Here is a 23,804-nt window from a genome sequence, read left to right as displayed (position 1 = left end):
GAATTGAGCGAAAGCTCACTTCTCCCTACCATCCTCAGACCAACGGACAGACTGAAAGAGTCAACCAGTGCATCGAGCAATATTTACGTTGCTACACATCATACCTACAGGATGATTGGGTGGATCTCCTCCCTCTGGCAGAATTTGCCTACAACAACGCAACCCACAGTACGACCAAACAGAGTCCGTTCTACTTGAACTATGGGTTTCATCCCACTATTCTTCCACCACGCATCCTTCCATCAAGTAACCCAGTAGCCTCAGACTATCTTACCCAAATAAAAGACTCTCTGGGTTTACTTAATACTACCATCTCACACGCTCATAGTCAACAAAAAAAGTACTATGACCTTCGTAGAAGACCTTCTCCTCAGTATGCTATTGGGGACCTCGTTTGGCTATCAACAAAAAACTTAAGATTAAAGATCCCTAGCAAAAAGCTTGGGCCTCTATTCTTGGGACCCTAACCAATCAGGAAACTTATTGGAAAAGCTGCAGTACAGCTCACATTACCAACAAACCTCAAGATACATCCCATCTTCCATGTGTCGCTACTGAAGCCCCATGTTCCTGACCAAGGAATAAGGCCTACCATCCCACCTCCACCTCCTGTACAAGTTGAAGGCAGAGAAGAATATGAGATAAAGGAGATTCTGGATTCTCGTATCCACAGAAGAAGACTCCAATATCTAGTACGATGGAAGAACTATGGGCCCCAAGACGACACCTGGCTGGATACCTCTGATATACATGCCCCTAGACTGATTCGCAATTTTCATGCGAAATACCCGGAAAAACCAGCTCTAGAGGCCTTCAGGAGCCGGCCTTAAGGGGGGGGTACTGTAATGTTCTGGTACCCTTTACTTCATTCCCCATTCATGTATGCGTCCCACCATTCTCTTTTGGTAGGTGCGCATACACCTTTAAGACCGATGCTGTCATCACTGAGCACCGCAGAGCGGCTATTTCAACCGCCGGCGTTCTCACTCACATGTTCGTTCAACCTGCCTTGAAGCTCATATGCTCACAAGCGTACCTCGCTGTCGGAACCTCGCTACTGATCCCTGTATCCCGCTACCGGATCACTCGCTCATACCGAACCTCTCTACTACTGCTTGCTATTAGTGATAAGTACCCCGCAGGGGAATCCTCCATAAACCTTCCTACTAAGCTTACACTATCTAGCTCTGCATATTAAGGACTGTTACTATCATCTGCACTATTATTTAGATTGCTAGCTCTTGAGCCTACTAACATCTATCCTTGCACTGGGTTAGTCTCTCCTGTATGTCATCTGCTATCCTACCACCTACTACCATACATGATTGCTAACCTATCTGCATCCTACCTGTTACCATCTATACTCTCATGAACATTTCTCTCAAGTGCTGTTCACCTATTGTCACTGTCCATACCTGTCTCTTTAGCTCATCACTACTATACTGCTATATACATCTATCACTCCAGGAACATCTTATTGAGTGTGTATATTTGTATGCTGAATCAGACAGACCACAGTGATGAGTCTTGGGAGTTGGAATTGGTATTTCAACGTGTCTCTACATGACTACTGAGTGGAGTTTTTCTGCAGCTGCAAATCCATCTTGTTTCAGAAAACGCAGGAGCGTTACAGTACTCTGATGACAGGTACTCGGGTACTCTGATGACGGGTACTCGGGTACTCTGATGACGGGTACTCGGGTACTCTGATGACAGGTACTCGGGTACTTTGAGTACCCATCACCGGAGTACCCGAGTACCCATCATCGGAGTACCCGAGTACCTGTCACCTACCCATCAGAGTACCCAAGTACCTTCCACCTGCTCATCAGTACCCATCACTACTCATCAGTACTCATCAGTACCCATCAGTACCTATCACCTATCAGTATCAGTACTGATCATCTGTACCCATCAGTACAGTATCAGTATCACCTATCAGTATCAGTACTACTCATCAGTACCTATCACCTGCCTGTCACCTGCCCATAAGAGTACCCGAGTACCTGTCATCTGCCTATCGGAGTACTCGAGTACCTGCCACTTGCTCATCAGTACCAGAGTACCTGTCACCTGCCCAGCAAAGTACCCGAGTACCTGTCACCCTTCATACAGCCACCATGTCTAAGTCCAAAAAGGTTTATATACGTCCTCCGTTTAAACCTAAATACCGGTGTTATGGCAGCAGATAGCTGCCATAACCCTGGTATTTTTTTAAACAGTGGACGGTTGGCTTTCCGATAAGGGTGGTCCCAGCAGCGGATTCGCCGCGGGATGACCCTTCCGGGGTGGCGGAAGAGGTGCCCCCCCCCCTCCCGCCGCATTCTGGTCCTTTTCCCCGCTTACCGGACCCGCCGGCAGCGGGGAAAACGATCCGGTCCCACATCCTCACAGACAGGATGTCGAGTGAAGGCAAGCTTGCCCTCACTCGACTCTATGGTCTTGGAGGACCGGAGCTACGGCAAACGTCATTGCCTAGCAACCAGTTTAAAGGTCCCTTTTTTTTTTCATTTTATTTAATTTTTTTTAATTTTTTTTTTTTTTCTATCTTTTAGTGTACTTGTGAGATCTGAGGACTTTTTGACCTAAGATATCACAAAAAAGAGGTCCTGTCGCACCTTTTTCTATTACAAGTAATGTTTACATTTCTTGTAATAGAAATAAAAATGATCATTTTTTTTTTTTAAAAACAGTATCAAAATAAAAAATAATAAATAAAATAAATAGTAAAAAAAAAAAAATTAAAGCGCCCTGTCCCCGTGAGCTCGCGCGCAGAAGCGAACGCATACGGAAACCCCGCCTACATATGTAAACAGTGTTCAAACTACACATGCGAGATATGGTCGCGATCGTTAGAGCAAGAGCAATAATTTGAGCTCTAGAACTCCTCTGTAACTCTAAGATAGCAACCTGTAGAAATTTTTAAAATGTCGCCTATGGGGATTTTTAAGTACCAAAGTTTGTCACCAATCTGTGAGCGTGCGCAATTTTGAAGCATGACATGTTGGGCATCTATTTACTCGGCGTAACATTATCTTTCACATTATGGAAAAAAATTGGGCTAACTTTACTGGTTTCTTATTTTTTTATTCAAAAAAGTGATTTTTTTCCGAAAAAATTGCATTTGGAAGACCGCTGCGCAAATACGGTGTGATAAAAAATATTGCAATAATCTCCATTTTATTCTCTAGGGTCTCTGCTAAAAAAAAAATATATAATGTTTTGGGGTTCTAAGTAGTTTTCTAGCAAAAACAACTGATTTTAGCTTGTAAACACCAAATGTCAAAAATAGGCCTAGGCAAGTGGCTAGGAGGCATGATGATGCTCCTTGGATGTTGGGCCCCTCTATATGGCTAGGCTGTGAAAAAGTCTCACACATGTGGTATTGCCATACTCAGGAGGAGTGGCAGAATGTATTTTGGGGTGTCATTTTTGCTATGTACATGCTATGTGTTAGGAATATCTTATAAATTGACAACTTTGTGTAAAAAAAAAAAAGTTTTTATTTTTTTCCCACATTTTCCAAAAACTTGTGGAAAAAAATGACATGTTCAAAGGACTCATAATGCCTCATAGAATATATGTTGGAGTGTTTGCTTTCCAAAATGGGGTCATTTTGTGGACTTTTCCATTGTATTGGTGCTCTAGGGCCTTGAGAAGTGTGATAGGTAGTAAGAAAGTTTTATGTGTATTTATGCTCCTAAAACGCCTTATGGTGCTACTTGGACGTGGAGTCTCTTTTTGTGGCCAGGCTATGTAAAAGTCTCACACATGTGGTATCACCATATTCAGAAGGAGTAGCAGAATGCATTTTGGGGTGTCATTTTTGCTGTGTACATGCTATGTGTTAGAAATAGCTTATAAATTGACGTTTTTGGAAAAAAAAGAAAAAAAATGTTTTTCTTCATTTTCCCAAGAATTGTGGGAAAAAATTATAACTTCAAAAAACTCACCATGCCTCTTACTAAATACCTTGGACTGTCTACTTTACAAAAAGGGGTCATTTGGGGGGTATATGTACTATCCTGACATTTCAGGGCCTCAAGAAAGGAGATAGGCCGTCAGTACATCTGGTGTGATCAATTTTTAGTAATTGGTACCATAGCTTCTAGACTCAATAACTTTCACACAGACTAAATAATATACACTAATTTGGGTTAATTTTACAAGAGATATGTAGAAGTATAAATTTTGGCCCAAATGTATGAAGAAAAAATAATTTTTTGCAAAATTGTATAATAGAAGCTAAAAAAAAGTGTTTTTTCTTCAAAATTTTTGCTCTTTTTTTGCTTATATCACGAAAAAAAAAAAAAAACCCCAGTTGTGATCAAATACCACCAAAAGAAAGCTCTATTTGTGTGAAAAAAATGATAAAAAATTTGTTTGGTTACAGTGTAGCATGACTGAGCAATTGTCATTCAAAGTGTGAGAGTGCTGAAAGCTGAAAATTGGTCTGGGCAGGAAGGGGGTGTAACTGCTCTGTATGGAAGCGGTTAAATAATTCCTGCTCTCCCATGTACATATAGGGAAAAACAAAGGGGAATCCACTAGTGCAATACAGTTTAAAACTCCAAATGTCATTGTTAAAGCATAGTAGTTGCACTCACATAAACCAAAATCAACAGCGCATGTAAAACATGGGGTTTGGGGTGTTCCCCACATCCTCACCAACTCCACACTAGTGTTCCGGACATGGAGGAACTGCTGCCGCTCACCCTCTCACTTCTCCGGTCCGCCGTGTACCCACGCCCTGACGCTTCGTCATTCCAACTTTGTCAAAGGGGAGGGGGCTACACAGCATGGCCAGCCTGCTTTTCTATCATCTCCACCCAGATGACATATTTAACCCTTTCTAAGCCTGCATAACCCTCAGTCCCCACACATTAAACGCTGCATATACCGCCTCAGTACCTTGTTATCCATCTGTGCATTTAACCACCAATTTGCCACAATACTTGCATATGGCTGAGACTGGTCTCAAAAAACATTAATCCCATCTCAGAGCACTCTATGAATATATGCATATTGGGAATCGTGGTCACAAGCTGCACATCAGTACCATATTATCTGTTTGTGCATTTAACCCCTTCTCCGCCTAAGTCAACCAATAGCCAGGAACGATCAGATGCAGCCAGCATAAACAATCCCATAATGTAGGATTGTCTGGATATATGTAAATGAAATAGGTAGGTATTACGCTTCCCATCAATTCTAAATAATTGGTAGCTTAGTTCATTGCAGAAAATTGCGGGACAATGAATTTAATTTAAATGAAAGGGAGGATATATGCAAACTTGAACAAGGCTTTTACAATAAAGATGAAACCTTATCAAATATAAATATAGGCAACATATAAAATATATACAGTAAATCATCAACATAATATATATAACACATAAATCACACAAACATGTACAGTAAACTATAGATAAAATTATAGATAAAATTAGATAAAAAAGCAGAATATGAAACAATATAGCAAAGCTCAATAAAATATTTAAATAAAATGTCAATATTAACCACTTGCCGACCGCTCACATTGAGCGTACTGCGGCAAAGTGGCTCGATTCCGTCCAGACCTACATCACTGGACTCCTCCCCTTGTAGGCGGCGCGCACGCGCCGCCGGAGGCTTGCTCCCGCTGTATTCAGACACAGCGGGAGTTGGGCCAGGGGAGGAGAGGAGGTGGAGGAGAGGAGAGGCGACAGGCAGGGACAGATTACAGGATTCAGCATAGCTGAACCTGCGATCTGTGCCTCTGTCACAAAGTCCTCTCCCCCCACACACGTCAGTGAGCACCAGGCATACATTTAACCCCTTGATCAACAATAAAGTTAACCCCTTCCCTGCCAGTGTCATTATTACAGTAACAGTGCATATTTATAGCACTGATTACTGTAGTAGTGTCACTGGTCCCCCCAAAAGTGTCAAAAATGTCAGTCAAGGGTCCTATCTGTCCGCCGCAATGTCGCAGTCCCGCAAAAAAAAACGCAGATTGCCGCCATTAATCGTTAAAAAAAACAATAAAAATGACATAAATTACATAAATCTTTCCCGTAGTTAGTAGCTGCGATAACTTTTGCACAAACCAATCAAAATACGCTTATTGTGATTTTTTTTTACCAAACATATGTTGCAGAAAACAAATTGGCCTAAAATGTTAAAAAAATTTGATTTTTACATTTTTTTTTTTGGGGGGGGGGGGGTCATATAAAAAATGTGAAAAATATTGTTATTTTTTCAAAATTGTCGCTCTTTTTTTGTTTATAGCGCAAAAATTAAAAATTGCACAGGTGATCAAATACCACCAAAAGAAAGCTCTATTTGTGGGGAAAAAAAGGACATAAATTTAATTTGGGTACAGTGTCGCACGACCGCGCAATTGTCCGTTAAAGTAACACAGTGCCGAATCACAAAATATGGCCTGGTCAGGAATGGTGTAAAATCTTCCGGTCTTAAAGCGGTTAAAAATACGCTCATTGAGAATTTTTTGGTCAAAGACATGTAGCTAAATACAATTTGGCCTAAATATATGACAAAAATTGAATATATTGGATATTTCAAATACCACCAAAAGAAAGCTCTGTTTGTGGGAAAAAAAGGACGTAAATTTTGTTTGGGTACGGCGTTGCATGACCGCACAATTGTCAGTTAAAGTCGCACAGTGCCAAGTTGCAAAAAGTGGCCTGGACATAAAGCAGGAAAATCCTCCAGTCCTAAAGTGGTTAATATAACAGAAAAAATGGAGAAGAGTGCAATCAGGGCTGTGAATGCACCCTAAAGTCACACTACAAAAAATCGAATAATTACTAATAAAGCCTACTCACCCTCCAGTCTGTCACCAACCAAATAAAACCTGTCTCTTGGTACAAAGAACAGGAGTTTAGTTGACACACATTTGCAAATGCATGTGAAAGCTGCAGAGCCACTTCACCACTTACAGCTTGGTGCCTCATTTAAAGTCCCACCGTGCGATTTTCGTGTGTTTTTGGTGGATGCAGTTTTGATTTGACCTTAGTGTTTTCCGTATACAGGGATGGAGACCAATAGCATGACCTGCTTGTCTCACATAAAGTCCCAAAGAGGAAATTAGGGATTTCAAAGGCAGTGTGCTTTACAGGCCATTCCCCATACATAAAATCCCTTCCTATCTATATACTGCATCCACCAAGGGGATGGAGGTGTAATGCTTTTCAGCTGGTCTTTTCCAGTTTGCACCATGGTTATAACCTAATTATTTGAGTCTTTGAGACAACAGCCAGTCGTGGATGAGGATGGGTTGGGGGAGGTTGGGCTGTCTCCCTCTCACCTGTTCCCCCATCCACCCATTAGCGGCCATGTGCCTCCAGTGTGAGGACACTAAATTAAGAGTGTAGGACAGCAGATTTAACAGGGTGCCGTGAAGTGGCTCTGCAGCTTTCACATGCGTTTGCAAATGTGTGTCAACTAAACCCCTGTTCTTTGTACCAAGAGACAGGTTTTATTTGGTTGGTGACAGACTGGAGGGTGAGTACATCAGACTGGGGGCTGGCTGACTTTCATGCACCTCTTACAATCCTTCAACCTCATTTTGTTTTTTGTTATAGGGATGGAGATGCCGGGCAACACCAGCTTGGGTCTCATTTAAAGTCCCACCTAGTCCAATATGTCTAATGTTGTATTCTTTACCATTTTGTGGTGGAATAAACGTTAGCCTATTTCTTTTATTATTAATAGCATGATTACAGGTCTTACATCTGCCACACGCTTTAAAGCCCTTTCTATTGGGAAAAGGAGAACTAGTAGGTGGATCCAAGATTTTCCTTATTATTTGTTCCCCAAAATTTGGAGCCGTCTGTATATAAATGTCGGGGATTTCGGTAGAACAGGAGCTAAAACCTTGTCTAATCCCAATACATGCCAATGTTTATGAAGAATATTTTCAACATCTTTATATTACATAGTTACATAGTAGGTGAGGTTGAATAACGACAATAGTCCATCCAGTTCAACCTGTGTAGGTGTGTGTGGCTGTAATCATCTCACATAGCCCTGAATGTTCTGATCCTTGAGATGTATGTCTAAGAGTATTTTGAAAGCCACCATACTTCCCGCAGAAACCACCTCTTGTGGTAGAGAATTCCACAATCTTGTAGCCCTAACAGTAAAGAACCCCCAACGTTGACTGAGGTTAAAACGCTTCTCCTCTAATCGCATTGTATGCCCTCGAGTCCTCATGCAATCCCTTTGACTGAACAGCTTTTTTTCTAAGCAGGATAGGTGTTTAAAGAATTATAAACCTTAAGCGAAAATACTCCAAAAACACTAACAGCGCTAGAAAAAAAGGACATGAATGAACATTCAACAGTCCGCGAAACCACTCTGGTATATGGTCCAATCTGAGACTTCTAAGTCTATCTGAGTCCGTTTTTCAGGGTAAAGGTGTGAGGGAACTGGACTGAAAGCACCAAACTTCCACCACCGACAAGTGCTCCCCCCCTTGTAATGGGAACTCACCAGATAACCAGTGAAAACAAGCCCTTCACAATATCCACCTCTCTCAAGATATACGACTCCAGATCTGGACCGCTTTAGCTTTCTCCTTCAAATTATACTCCGTTCAACCCAGCATGAAAATGAACAGAGTAGGGGCAAACAATAGTGTAATTCCGCATATAAAATTTATTCAACAAACAAAGCACATATTGAGCCCCTCTCCCCTTCAGATGTCTACTTACAGGAGACCATTTGAGTGAAGGCATATAGTACAATACGCTCGATGACCACCAGTTCCAAAAGACCCCTTAGGTGCTGTGGAAGATGTCCGGCGTATGAATCAAATGTTGGGCAACAGCGCACTCCAGCACTGACGCGTTTCGTCGTCAAGACTTTATCAAAGAGCCTGCGTGCGCGGCGCGGTCGGCATGCATTTATATGAACGCCGGCGCATGCGCCTCCGCGCTGCGCCGGACAATCCTCCGGAAATACACATTATGCTGACACTTCCGGTCATCTAGTTGGAATCATTCGCCCCCTTCCAGTGCGCCAGTCACCGTACTGGCGTACGCCCGGAAGTGCGTCACCAACCACATCCGGGTCGCCGAGCGCGATGTGTATCCAAACACATCCGCTACGCGTCAGGACTGCGACCATGACGCATCTACGTCACTATCATTCGCCGCAGTCCCAGCGGATCATAACAAACCACCGGAAGTGACACTTTCTTATGTCACTTCCTATTGTGATAAAATATTCGGCCATAGCTCCAAATACAATCTATTTAGTGACACATTCTCACATTTTCATGCGGCATCACTGTATTCCACTAAATGCCTTTCACTGTACATTACTAATATACATAAAAAGACATACACAATGGTCCAAAAAATTAATTGAATTAAAAATTAACAAATTAAAAATGGCATCATGTATCTAATAGAGACAACTCCAATCTGGTATAAAATGTACAAATATCCAATGAACTCTACATACATAGTCATCGGATAAACTTTAAAATGTAAGGATATAAACTTACACCAAATAACACATAAAATAAATAACGTTAAAAAGCCCATACACTCAGATTATCAAATTCATAAAACCTCTAAAAACTAAATAATATAACTTGACATCAGAAAAAAGGAAAGCAAGAAAATAGATGGCAGCTCCATCCACACAGGTGCTAAACAGGACCAGACCATAACCATATGTCAGTAATTGCTAATAAAGCAATTAATGTCCAAATCTATGTTTAAACCCTTAGGATGCAAAGACTCTCCACCCCCCAAAATTTCAGATGGGTGGGGTCACTATTATGAAAATCCCGGAAATGGAGGGACAGGTTGTGATCTTTAAATCCGTTGCGGATGTTAGTTATATGTTCAGAGATCCTGACTGTAATCGTTCTCTTGGTCCTACTAATGTAGAACAAATTACACGGGCATTGTATGCAGTACACATAACTAACATCCGCAACGGATTTAAAGATCACAACCTGTCCCTCCATTTCCGGGATTTTCATAATAGTGACCCCACCCATCTGAAATTTTGGGGGGTGGAGAAGGTAGCACCGGTGTGGAGGGGTTCTAATCGGGTCCGTGAAATATCTAAGCGTGAAACACACTGGATATATCTCACTGAGTCTTTGCATCCTAAGGGTTTAAACATAGATTTGGACATTAATTGCTTTATTAGCAATTACTGACATATGGTTATGGTCTGGTCCTGTTTAGCACCTGTGTGGATGGAGCTGCCATCTATTTTCTTGCTTTCCTTTTTTCTGATGTCAAGTTATATTATTTAGTTTTTAGAGGTTTTATGAATTTGATAATCTGAGTGTATGGGCTTTTTAACGTTATTTATTTTATGTGTTATTTGGTGTAAGTTTATATCCTTACATTTTAAAGTTTATCCGATGACTATGTATGTAGAGTTCATTGGATATTTGTACATTTTATACCAGATTGGAGTTGTCTCTATTAGATACATGATGCCATTTTTAATTTGTTAATTTTTAATTCAATTAATTTTTTGGACCATTGTGTATGTCTTTTTATGTATATTAGTAATGTACAGTGAAAGGCATTTAGTGGAATACAGTGATGCCGCATGAAAATGTGAGAATGTGTCACTAAATAGATTGTATTTGGAGCTATGGCCGAATATTTTATCACAATAGGAAGTGACATAAGAAAGTGTCACTTCCGGTGGTTTGTTATGATCCGCTGGGACTGCGGCGATTGATAGTGACGTAGATGCGTCATGGTCGCAGTCCTGACGCGTAGCGGATGTGTTTGGATACACATCGCGCTCGGCGACCCGGATGTGGTTGGTGACGCACTTCCGGGCGTACGCCAGTACGGTGACTGGCGCACTGGAAGGGGGCGAATGATTCCAACTAGATGACCGGAAGTGTCAGCATAATGTGTATTTCCGGAGGATTGTCCGGCGCAGCGCGGAGGCGCATGCGCCGGCGTTCATATAAATGCATGCCGACCGCGCCGCGCACGCAGGCTCTTTGATAAAGTCTTGACGACGAAACGCGTCAGTGCTGGAGTGCGCTGTTGCCCAACATTTGATTCATACGCCGGACATCTTCCACAGCACCTAAGGGGTCTTTTGGAACTGGTGGTCATCGAGCGTATTGTACTATATGCCTTCACTCAAATGGTCTCCTGTAAGTAGACATCTGAAGGGGAGAGGGGCTCAATATGTGCTTTGTTTGTTGAATAAATTTTATATGCGGAATTACACTATTGTTTGCCCCTACTCTGTTCATTTTCATGCTGGGTTGAACGGAGTATAATTTGAAGGAGAAAGCTAAAGCGGTCCAGATCTGGAGTCGTATATCTTGAGAGAGGTGGATATTGTGAAGGGCTTGTTTTCACTGGTTATCTGGTGAGTTCCCATTACAAGAGGGGGAGCACTTGTCGGTGGTGGAAGTTTGGTGCTTTCAGTCCAGTTCCCTCACACCTTTACCCTGAACAACGGACTCAGATAGACTTAGAAGTCTCAGATTGGACCATATACCAGAGTGGTTTCGTGGACTGTTGAATGTTCATTCATGTCCTTTTTTTCTAGCGCTGTTAGTGTTTTTGGAGTATTTTCGCTTAAGGTTTATAATTCTTTAAACACCTATCCTGCATTGTCTTTACTTATAACAGCTGCTTATACTTTGTGTCATTCATACATAATAAGTTGAGTGATTATATGCCTTAAGTTTCCTCGGGTCTTTACATATTCTTCACTCCTATTGTATAGCTTTTTTTCTAAGCTTAGATCCCCATTGAGATATTTATAAATTGCTATCATGTCCCCCCTCAGGCGTCTCTTCTCCAGGGAGAATAAATCAAGCGATTGCAGACACTCTTCATAATAAAGGTCCTCCAATCCCCTAATCAGTTTAGTTGCCCTTCTCTGGACTCTCTCCAGCTCCAACACATCCCTCCTGAGGACTGGCGACCAGAACTGGACAGAATACTCCAGATGCGGTCGGACCAGAGTTTTATAAAGTGGAAGGATTATCTCTGGAATACATCCCTTTCTTTATGCATGCTAATATTCTGCTGGCTTTGGCAGCTGCCATTTGACATTGCATGCTATTGCCTAATCTATCATCAACCAAGACTCCCAGATCTTTCTCCATTTTTGATTCCCCCAAGGGTTCCCCTCCTAACGTGTATTGTGATTTTATGTTTTTAGTCCCCAAGTGCAAAACCTTACACTTCTCCACATTAAACCTCATTTGCCATGTCGTTGCCCACTCCGTTATTTTGTCCAGGTCATTCTGTAGGATATCTGCTGCATGCTGTGCTGTTATTGCCCTGGTCAATTTTGTGTCATCTGCAAAAACTGATATCGAACTACTGATCCCAACCTCAATGCTGTTTATCAATAAATTGAACAAGGTTGGTCCCAGGACTGAGCCTTGGGGGACCCCGCTTACTACCTCAGACCAGTCTGAGTATGCGCTGTTTATTACCACCATTTGGACACGGCCTTTTAGCCAGTTCCGTATCCAAGAGCAAACCCTGCTGTCGATACCTGCAGACCTTATTTTATAAATTAAGCGCTTGTGGGGAACTGTATCAAACGCCTTAGCGAAATCCAAGTACACCACATCCACTGGCCTGCCCCTATCTAGCTCACAGCTCACCTCCTCGTAGAATGTTAAGAGATTGGTTTGACAAGAACACCTATTTGTAAACCCGTGCTGATTACTGCTGATGATGTTGTTGTCTTTAGCAAACTCTACGATATAGTCCCTTATCATCCCCTCCAGAAGTTTACATACTATTGATGTCAAACTGACAGGCCTATAATTTCCCGGGATATGCCTCTGCCCCTTTTTGAATATCGGAATTACGTTAGCTTTCCTCCAATCCCCTGGTACATCTCCTGTCCTAATACTGTCAGCAAAGATCAAGAACAGTGGTCTAGATATAACCTTACTGAGTTCCTTGAGTACTCTCGGATGTACGCCATCCGGGCCTGGTGATTTGTTTGTGTTAAGTTTATCCAGCCTTTCCCTGATTTCACCCTCTGTTAGCCATAGTGGAAAGTCCAGAGTATTACTACTAACCATACAGTCATGGTCAGTGTACCCCTCCGATTCCTGTGTAAAGACTGACGAGAAAAAAGCATTCAGCACGGTTGCTTTTTCAGTGTCCTCTGTAACCATCCTCCCATCATCGTTAATTATGTGTGCAATATGCTCTGCCCTAGTTTTTTTGCTGTTGATATATTTAAAGAATTTCTTTGGGTTTTTTTTACTATCCTCCGCTATTTGTCTCTCAAAGTTGATTTTAGCCATCTTGATTTCGTGTTTACTTTTCTTATTTGCCTCCTTGTATTGTTTGAAAGCCGATACTGTGCCCTCTGATTTATATTTCTTAAAGGCCAATTTTTTTCCCCTAATACGTTTTTTTAACTACGGTTTAGCCAGCCAGGTTTGGCTTTGTCTCTTCTAAATTTATTTCCCATAGGAATGCACTGCAAGATGCATTTCCTTAATATGTTCCTAAAGCATTCCCATTTTTCCTCTGTGGCAGTGTTAATTGCGTCGACTAAAACGTTTTCGTCGACTAAATTAAAACAATTCAGATGACTAAAATACAACTAAAACTAAAATGGCATTTTAGTCAAAAGACTATAACTAAAACTAAATCGAAATTTACTGCCAAAATTAACACTGGTGCATGCTCAAAGCTTAATACCATAAATAATAACATATTAGATTTTTCACTCCAGGACCAGCAGTAGTATATAATGAGTTTGGAAATTGTAGAGAAATGCTTAAATAATGCATTACAAATTACAATTGAACTACACCCATTCGATTATAGATGACTAAAATGAGTTATAGTCGACTAAAATGTAGGACATTTTAGTCGACTAAAATGTACTGGAGTTTTAGTCGACTAAATACGACTAAAGCTAAAACACTTGCAGAAGACAAAAATGGGACTAAAACTTAAATGCCATTTTAGTCCTAAGACTAAGACTAAAACTAAATTGAAATTTGCTGCCAAAATTAACACTGCTCTGTGGTCAGTGATCCCAGGGTTTGGTCCCAGTTTACCCTTTCCATCAATGAGTACAATTTTGGAAAGTTTGCCCTTCTGAAGTTTAGGGTTCTTATGTTCCCCACTTGCCTTGTTATATTGTTATTTACACTAAATGTGATCATCCTGTGATCGCTAGAGCCCAGGTAGTCCTGGACTCCTACCTCCGAGATTAGGTCTGGGTCATTAGTGATCAATAGATCCAGGACTGCTTTTTCTCTAGTCGGAGAGTCCACCAACTGTGACATGTAATTATCCTGTAAGGTTTCCGTGAATAGACGGGCCTTCTGTGAGTGTGCAGCCCCCTCTTCCCAGTCAATGTCGGGATAATTGAAGTCCCCCAATATGATGACTGATCCCAGTTTTGCCACTTTACCCAATAGTGCTAAAAATTCCAGCTCTACCTCCTCCCCTTGTATAGATGGCCTATAGCAAACCCCCACAATTACTTTTCCCTTTTCTCCTTCCCTATGGAGTTCTACCCACATAGATTCTAAATCCATGCTCATCCCTTCCATAATGTCACTCCTCTCTATCACCTTTACATTGTTCTTGACATAGAGACATACCCCTCCCCCTCTTTTTCCTACCCTGTCCTTCCGGTACACCGAATACCCTTGGATATTGGCAAGCCAGCCATGTGAGGGGTCGAACCAAGTCTCAGTTATTCCCACAAGGTCTATGTCATCCTTATGTACTAACATTTCCAACTCATCCATTTTATTAGCTAGGCTCCTGGCATTAGCATATACCCCTCTTAGTTTTACGGAAGTTAAACGTGATTGGTGGTTATCTTTATTCCTGTTTGGTCTGAGGTTTTTCCGCACAGACCTGCCAATTGACGTTATGGACCTACTGTTGCTGCTGACTCTACAACTACCTTCAGTCCTTTGCTCCCTCCTGACTGACTCTACTTCTGAGCCCTCCCCCCGTCTCCAAGTTTAAAAGCCCCTCCAACTTGGTGGCCATCTTTCTTCCCAAAAGAGCTGTACCATCCCCATTAAGGTGCAGCCCATCCTTACTAAAGAGCCGGTAGCCGACTGAGAAGTCAGCCCAGTTCTCCAGGAACCCAAACCCCTCCTTCCTACACCAATTCCTTAGCCATTTGTTAAGTTCCCTAATCTCCTTCTGCCTCTCTTGTGTGGCTCGAGGTACAGGCAGTATTTCAGAGAAAACCACCTTGGAGGTCCTATTCCTCAATCTATTACCTAAGTCCCTGAAATCGTTCTTTAGGATCCTCCACCTTCCTTTTACTTTGTCATTAGTGCCCACATGCACCATGACCGCTGGGTCATCCCCAGCCCCGCACAATAATCTGTCTGCCAGATCCGCGATGTGCCGAACTCAGGCACCCGGTAAACAACATACTGTTTGGCTACCAAGATCTTTTTGACAGATGCCCTCTCTGTCCTCTTGATAATTGAGTCTCCAACTACCACAACCTGTCTAATCTTTTCTGAGTCACGGCCCCCCTTCTTCCTGGAGCCACCACTCCCCTGGCAGCTGGGGGAGGGCGCCTGCTCCAGCTCTGCCACCCCTGAGCTGATATCCCCCTCAACCTGCAACTTGGCAAATTTGTTAGGGTGTACCAACTCAGGTCTGGCCTCCCTGGCATTCTTCCCACTACCCTTCCTAACAGTCACCCAGCTGCGTACCACTGATGCTTGCGTCTCCTCTACTCCTCCCTCCTCTATGCTGGCCCCTGCCAGCGCCTGATGGGTAATGTGGCTGTGAAAATCAGATAGAAATGCATATTGTTGTTTATCATCCTTCTCCTTTATTTTATTTTCCAAGCATTGGCTCCTTGGAACTTGGAGAACTTTCTGAAATTTACGTTCAATGTTGTCTTCCCTATATCCTTTCTGTAGGAAACGGTTCCTGATAATTTGGGATTGTTTAATGAAATCAACATCAAACGTGTAATTCCTGCGCACCCGCATCAGTTGGCCCCTAGGAATGTTTTTTAGCCACACTGGATGGTGACCGCTATAAATTGATAAATAGCTATTCCTGTCCATCGGGTTAAAGATTACTTTTGTAGCAAAACCATTATTGTGTCTAAAAATTATTACATCCAAAAACTGGATACTTTGTTAATGGATTTGAAGTCCAACTTTATGTTGCATGCATTATTATTTAGCTTGTTCATAAACTCTAATAGTCCCTTTTTCTCCCCTTGCCATACAAAGACAATATCGTCTATGAATCTTCTGTAATACAGAAGTTCAGGTCTTACTTTTTCATAGACTGATTTGTCTTCCCATTCTGCCATAAATTGGTTTGCAATACTGGGAGCAAATTTTGCTCCCATTGCAACACCCCTAATCTGGCTGTAAAATTCCCCCTGGTACCAAAAATAATTGTGCGCAAGGCAAAAATCCATTGCCTTGGCACATATTTTTTTGAGCTTTGCTCACTAATATATTGTTCCATACTCCACCACGGCCACAATGGATGCCTGGATCTCTCACTACTGATGTCTGTTCCCGGTGTTGGAGAGAAAAACGGAGCGTACTAGACAGGCATGAGTACTTCTGTGAGGTTGTTGAGAAGAAGAGAGAAGCCATAAGGAAATCAGTAGTGAGAGATCCAGGCATCCATTGTGGCCGTGGTGGGGAAGACCCTTCTAAAGGGGTATACACATGCTGGAAAACATCTATTATCTGGTAAGGGTCCATCTTTAATTTGCCTCCAGCACCAGGTGTATACAGGTGTGCCTTTTTCCTCCATGATACCAGGAGCTGTAACCCTTGGGTGTTAATAGATTCTGCCAGAATATCCCTACCTGCTGGTAAGAAGCCAATCCTGAAGGTGGTGGGATTTACTGTATGTCACGAGGCATTCTTTTTGGATTTTCACCATTGGATTTTCTTTACCACTAGGAGTTATCACATTTATACATTATTTCATTTATTTGAGTTATAGCACATGGACATTGCACTATGGACGTTATATGTATATTAAGATTCACACCCCATCCGGGGGCATCCCACATTGATGGTTGATCATTTGTGGGATTCACTTCTTGTTGGTGTTTGTGTTGCACATATTGAATTTGTGTTTATATATATTTTATATGTTGCCTATATGTATATTTAATAAGGTTTTATCTTTATTGTAAAAGCCTTGTTCAAGTTTGCATATATCCTCCCTTTCATTTAAATTAAATTCATTGTCCCGCAATTTTCTGCTATGAACTAAGCTACCAATTATTCAGAATTGATGGGGAGCGTAATACCTACCTATTTCATTTACATATATTCAGAAAATCCTACAATGTGGGATTGTTTATGCTGGGTGCATCTGATCGTTCCTGGCTATTGGAAGACTTAGGCGGAGAAGGAGGTAAAGCGGAGTTCCGGCCTCAAAAACATTTTTTAGATAAAAATACCCCCGGGACAGTCAGGGCTAGTGCATTTCAGCAACGATAGCCTCTGAACTGTCCCCTGTTTCACTTACCTTTTATAAGAAATACTTACCTTGAAAATGTCTTGTCCAGGGCTGTCATCTCAGGTGTGGGCCGCTGAAGCCAGAGCATACTCTTCGGTGTCCTCTTTGGTGATGTCCCAGAATGCCCTTCACCAGTCCTGCACATCACTTTCGGTGCAGGCACATCATCCCTGCACAGCTTCTGGGCATGCCCAGAAGCTGTTTAGCAGGAAATTATGTGCCTGCACCGAAAGTGACGAGCAGGGCCGGTGCAGGCGCATTGACTCCTGGGAGCGATGACGCTCATCTCCCAGGAGTCAATGCAAGCAGGAAGAGACGGTGCGGGCCGCGGCCGCAGAGGGAGGAAGAGGAAGGAAGGTAAGTATATTTTCTTTAAAAACAAGGTAAGTAAATCAAAAAAAAAATTAAATTATCTAATTCTTTTTCAGGTAAAAAAAAGCAAGCAGATGGTGCAAAGTTGTTTTTGAGGCCGGAACTCCACTTTAAATGCACAAACAGATAATATGCTACTGATGTGCAGCTTGTGACCACGATTCCCAATATGCATATATTCAGAGAGTGCTCTGAGATGGGATTAATGTTTTTTGAGACCAATCTCAGCCATATGCAAGTATTGTGGAAAATAGGTGGTTAAATGCACAGATGGATAACAAGGTACTGAGGCGGTATATGCAGTGTTTAATTTGCGGAGATGGAGGATTATGCAGGCTTAGAAAGGGTTAAATATGTAATCTGGGTGGAGATGATAGAAAAGCAGGCTGGCCATGCTGTGTAGCCACCTCCCTTTGACAAAGTCGGAATGACGAAGCGTCAGGGCGTGGCTACACGGCAGACCGGAGAAGTGAGAGGGTGAGCGGCGGCGGTTCCTTCATGTCCGGCACACTAGCGTGGAGTTGGTGAGGATGTGGGAAACACCCTAAACCCCATATTTTACATGCGCTGTTGATTTTGGTTTATGTGACTGCAACTACTATGTTTTAACAATAAAATTTGGAGTTTTAAACTGTATTGCACTAGTGGATTCCCCTTTGTTTTTAACTATATGTACATGCAAGAGGAGAAATTATTTAAGGAGGACCCCCTACACTTAACGGTGTTTTGACATTGCACGTGTAGCCCTGACCATGCAAATGGGAGGCATCTTGTTGGGGTGAGTTACCAGCTGATGGGAGAGGGATCACACAGGTGGTGGATTTAAGTGATGTCCAGCATTCAGCACAGAGATATTTTCTTCACACCTGTCTCTATTTTAGCACATTTGATTAATGGACTTTATGTGATTTATTTTGTGCACAATTACACTTTATATGCATTTATTTTTTATGATTATTTGTTCGAATATTGTATTTTTGGCACATATTTATTTGAACACTTAATACCATCTATACGCCAATGACACTCAAATCTATCTGTCTACTCCTCACCTCACTACTTCAGTCTCCTCTCGCATTGCTAACTTACTTACTGACATATCAACATGAATGTTGCACCACTTCCTCAAACTTAATCTCTCTAAATTTGAGCTGGTAATATCCCCCCCCCCCGGCCCATGCCCCCCTGCATGACTTTTCCATCAAAATCAGTAATGCAACCATCAATCCCTCCCCTCAAGCCAGGGTACTAGGTGTAATCCTAGACTCTGACCTGTCCTTTCAGACCCAAGTCCAATTGTTGTCAAAAGCTTGTAGACTTCACCTCCGCAACATCTCTAAAATTTGCCCCTTTTTAACAACTGAAACCACCAAGCTACTCATTCACTCCCTTGTTTTTTCTCGCCTCGACTATTGCAACTCCCTTCTCATAGGCCTACCTCTCCATAGGCTATCCCCTCTTCAGTCTATCATGCATGCTGTAGCCAGGCTTGTCCACCTTACCAACCGCTCAGTGTCTACCTCCCCTCTCTGCCAATCCCTACACTGGCTCCCGATTGCCCAGCGAATTAAATTCAAAATACTAACCACAGCCTACAAAGCCATTCACAACACTTTCCCCCGAGCTGCATTACCAATCTTGTCTCCAAATATCACCCAAACCGTCCTCTCCGCTTCTCTCAAGACCTCCTACTCTCAATCTCTCTTGTCTCCTCCTCCCATGCATTCCAGAGGATGGGAGAGGCCCAGGATTTCTCCAGGGCCTCTCCCATCCTCTGGAATGCTCTACCTAAACCTATACAACTATCTCCTACTCTAGCTGCTTTCAGGCGATCCCTGAAAACTCATCTCTTCAGGGAAGCCTATCACTAATCTTCCATCAGCTCATTCCCTACTGTTACAACCCCTTGTAACACCTGCCCCACCCCATAAGATTGTAAGCTCTTCTGAGCAGGGCCCTCTTAATCCTCTTGTATTTTATTGTATTGTAACCGTATTGTCTCCCTATTATATTGTAAAGCGATGCGTAAACTGCTGGCGCTATGTAGATCCTGAATAATAATAATAATTCCTTTTAAAGTGTTTTTGCGCAGCTTGTGGGAGCATATTTTTCAAATTTTTTATACATTCACATTATTAATCATACACTGAGTAGTGCAGAAGTTCACTTATTTACATTTTAAAAGAAAGACTTTGCACATCCTTTTGTTTTGATTTACCTGGAATCCTCTGGAACTCACTATCCCAATCTGTCCAACTATCTCCTACTCTGTCCATTATTAGACAGTCCTTGAAAACACATCTCTTTAGAGAGGCCTACCCTGCCCCCACCAAACAGGTTCACCCCCCACAGCTATTATCTTTTGTATCACTTGGTTCCCCCTCCTAGATTGTAAGCTCTAACGAGCAGGTCTCTCTGATTCCTCCTGCATTGAATTATATTGTAACTGTACTGTCTGCCCTCATGTTGTAAAGCGCTGCACAAACTTTTGACGCTATATAAATGCCGTATAATAATAATAATCTATTTAGATGATGTTAACTACTGGAAGTTTATTTGGGCTTTAAAAAATATATATATTAATAATCATCAAAAATAACATTCACTTTTGGATGCTTTGAGGTCTATTTTATTTATATATTTTTTTAAGAAGATACACACAACTTTCAACCCAAGATTTACTCATTTTTCTACTTTTATTCAACTGAAAAAACTATGAATCCTGTGTGAAAGTTGTGTGAATCTTGTGTGAAAACATTTGTTAATAACTTCTCATTATTATGTAGCACTGCCCCCTAGAGGGCTGCTGGATATAGTGTTCCTGCTTGAATTTCTCTTCAGGGTTTTAACTCGGCACCCCCTTACTCTCTTACTGTGTGTGCTGACACCCGTCCACTGACTCTATCCACTGGAGTTGTCCCCTTCCTGGGCAGACCCCCGGCAAGCCTCCCAGTACTCATGGACACCGTTTTTCCCAGAGTCACTCTGCCTCCAACTTCACTACTCAGCTTTCCTGGACCTCCGGATTCAGCCCCACACTCCTGGCTCACAAGGCCGACCACCTGTGACCACCATCCACAGCAGCAGAAGGAGAGACAACTGTCACCCTCCTTCTGGGACCTAGCTTCCCGCCCAAAGACCCCCAGCCTCATGTGCTCTTGGCTTTTATAACCTATCCCATGATGCACCTCTTACTGTGCCAATCCACTGGGACAGGTACAAAAGCCTGTGTGTCATTTGCTAGGTTTCCTCCACTGTCCAACGAACCTCCTTATTGGATACAGTGGGGACACTCCCTCAGCCCACATGAATCACACATTGAGCACAATGAGCAGGCCTAACTACTGATCAGGCTCCCCTGATAAGCAGAAAGAGCAACTATGCTTTACCTACCTAGCACCTATCTAGGAGGGTGCTACAATTATTAATATTATTATTATGTTTTAATAAAGTAGTGCACAGTAAAAGGATTTACAGTATAATTTAAATGTAGCAACCTGCAACATTTAGGATTTACTTTGGGAGGGTTTGCTCAGCATGGATTTCTGTATTCTTCTTTGAACAGTCTCTTATTCGTGACCCTACATTTTCTTTTTTCGTTATGGTAAAAACCTCTTACCGTATTCCCTCACTTCGAAATTTGCAGTATAGTTCTGAAGAGGAGAGTTTTCGAATTTTGCTGCTATGGTCCAAGTCCCCACACTGCATAAGCAAAATGTGCATAAGTTTCATCCCCATGCATATTGAACAACTCATTAATTTACAGTAGATGATATACACCAGGGGTGGCGAACAAGTTCGACAAAAGGAGCCAAAATTTTAAACTGTGAGAGCCACACCACGCAGTGACCTGCCAAAACAGACAAACACTCACACAAAAGCATATAACTTTAACAATAATATATTAAACACATAATATAACATGCTCAGCTGACCCCCACACACATAAATGTCCCCCATCAGAGACCCCCACACACATAAATGTCCCCCATCAGAGACCCCCACACAATAATGTCCTTATCAGAGACCCCCACACACATAAATGTCCCCCATCAGAGACCCCTGCACAATAATGTCCTTATCAGAGACCCCCACACACATAAATGTCCCCCATCAGAGACCCCCACACACATAAATGTCCCCCATCAGAGACCCCCACACACATAAATGTCCCCCATCAGAGACCCCTGCACAATAATGTCCTTATCAGAGACCCCCACACACATAAATGTCCCCCTTTAGAGACCCCCACACACATAAATGTCCCCCATCAGAGACCCCCACACACATAAATGTCCCCCATCAGAGACCCCCACACACATAAATGGCAACTGAAGCATTGAAATCATTCACTGACCCAAAGGAGCTTACAATCTAATATCTGCAATAGAGAATAAGGCACACACCTTGAGGGGGAATAGGGGGATGCCAGTTAACCTTCCAGGGATTACTCTGGAGCCAGCAAAAAAAAAAAAAAAACCTATGCAACAGGGAGAACAAAAGGATAGTTGCTGCGGAGCCTCGGCGGGGAAGATGCAGCTGAGGCGGGAGGGAGACACACGGGTCCCCACGCTCTCTGGCCCGTGCAGTGTTGGGAGATGGGAGACGTGATGACGCAGCCTGGGGGCGGGACTACGCACTTGGAGATCTCTCCTCAGAGGTCCCACTAGACGAGCCACAGTATACCATAAGAGGCAAAGAGGCAAAGAGCCGCATTCAGTTCGGCTGGGAGCCGCATGCGGCTCGAGAGCCGCGTGTTCGCCACCCCTGATATACACGATCAGTTATAACATTATGACTATCCACCATAACCCACAAAGGCATTGCCTTCACTAGACCTCTGAAGGTACGCTATGGTATCTGGCACCGAGCCATCAGCAGCAGATCTTTAAAGTTTTCTAAGTTGTGAGATGGGACTTCCATGGATCAGACTTTTTTTTTTTTCCAGCATATCCCACAGATACTTGATTGGATTGAGATCTGGAGAATTTGGAGGCCAAATCAACACCTCAAACTCATTGTTGTGTTCCTAAAACCATCATGAATTCATCAGACCACCTTCTTCCATTGCTCTGTGATCCAGTTTAGATGCTCATGTGCCCATTGTAGGCAATTTTGGCTGCGGACACAGGTCAGCATGGGCACCCAGCCCCATACACAATAAACTGCGATACACTGTGTGTTCTGACATCTTTCTATCACAATCAGCATGAACTTTTTCAGCATTTTGAGCTACAGTAGCCCTTCTATTGGAATGGCCTACGTGGGCCAGCCTTCATTTCCCATGTACATCAAAGACCCCTGGCCAGCCATGACCCTGTTGTTGATTTGACATTTTTCCTTCTTTGGACCACTTTTGGTCAGTCTGACCACTGCAGACCTAGAACATCCCACAATAGCTGCAGTGACCCAGTCATCTAGCCATTACAATTTAGCCCTTGTCAATGTTGCTTAAATTCTTACACTTGCCCATTTTTTTCTGCTTTCAAAACATCAATTTCAGGGACAACGTGTTGCTACCTAATATATCCCACCAATCTTCAGGTGCCATTGTAACAATATTATTCACTTTACCTGTCAGTGGTCAGAATGTTATGGGTGATCGGTGTGGCTACTGTGTAACAATGTGGTCTTAGAGTTTAAGAGTTAGGTGTTTCCATAAATGTTAACTAAATGCCAGACCCTTTTTATGATAGTAATGTTATTTTTCTTACTCGTTTCTTTTTGTTCTTCTGAATCTATATTCTTGTGTTTATGTCTCCTTAAAAACAACATTTTGGTTGCACCTTGGGTTGTCGAGAAATCCATCTTATATGGGAAGAGTCTGTCTCTTTGAATGAGTTTCCACACATGTGTATTATCTATTGTAGAAATCTAATTGTGGCCCAAAACAATGAAAATGGTACCGCTCAAATGCCTCCTGAACCTGTATCATTCAGA

General features: G+C 42.4%; 1 protein-coding gene across 1 annotated transcript in view; it reads right to left on the bottom strand.

The window, feature by feature from the left end:
* LOC309553571 (A.superbus venom factor 1-like) overlaps nt 1-23,804 on the bottom strand; it is a 476,096-nt gene that overhangs the window by 363,936 nt on the left and 88,356 nt on the right. The window contains exon 6 of the mRNA XM_082254843.1: nt 21,484-21,566. Coding sequence (XP_082110969.1) covers nt 21,484-21,566 — 83 coding nt within the window. The remainder of the gene's footprint in view (nt 1-21,483; nt 21,567-23,804) is intronic.

Source organism: Pelophylax lessonae (assembly GCF_965119305.1).
Source record: "Pelophylax lessonae genome assembly, chromosome: 4".
Classification (NCBI taxonomy): Eukaryota; Metazoa; Chordata; class Amphibia; order Anura; family Ranidae; genus Pelophylax; species Pelophylax lessonae.
This window is presented reverse-complemented; position numbering and strand designations above follow the sequence as displayed.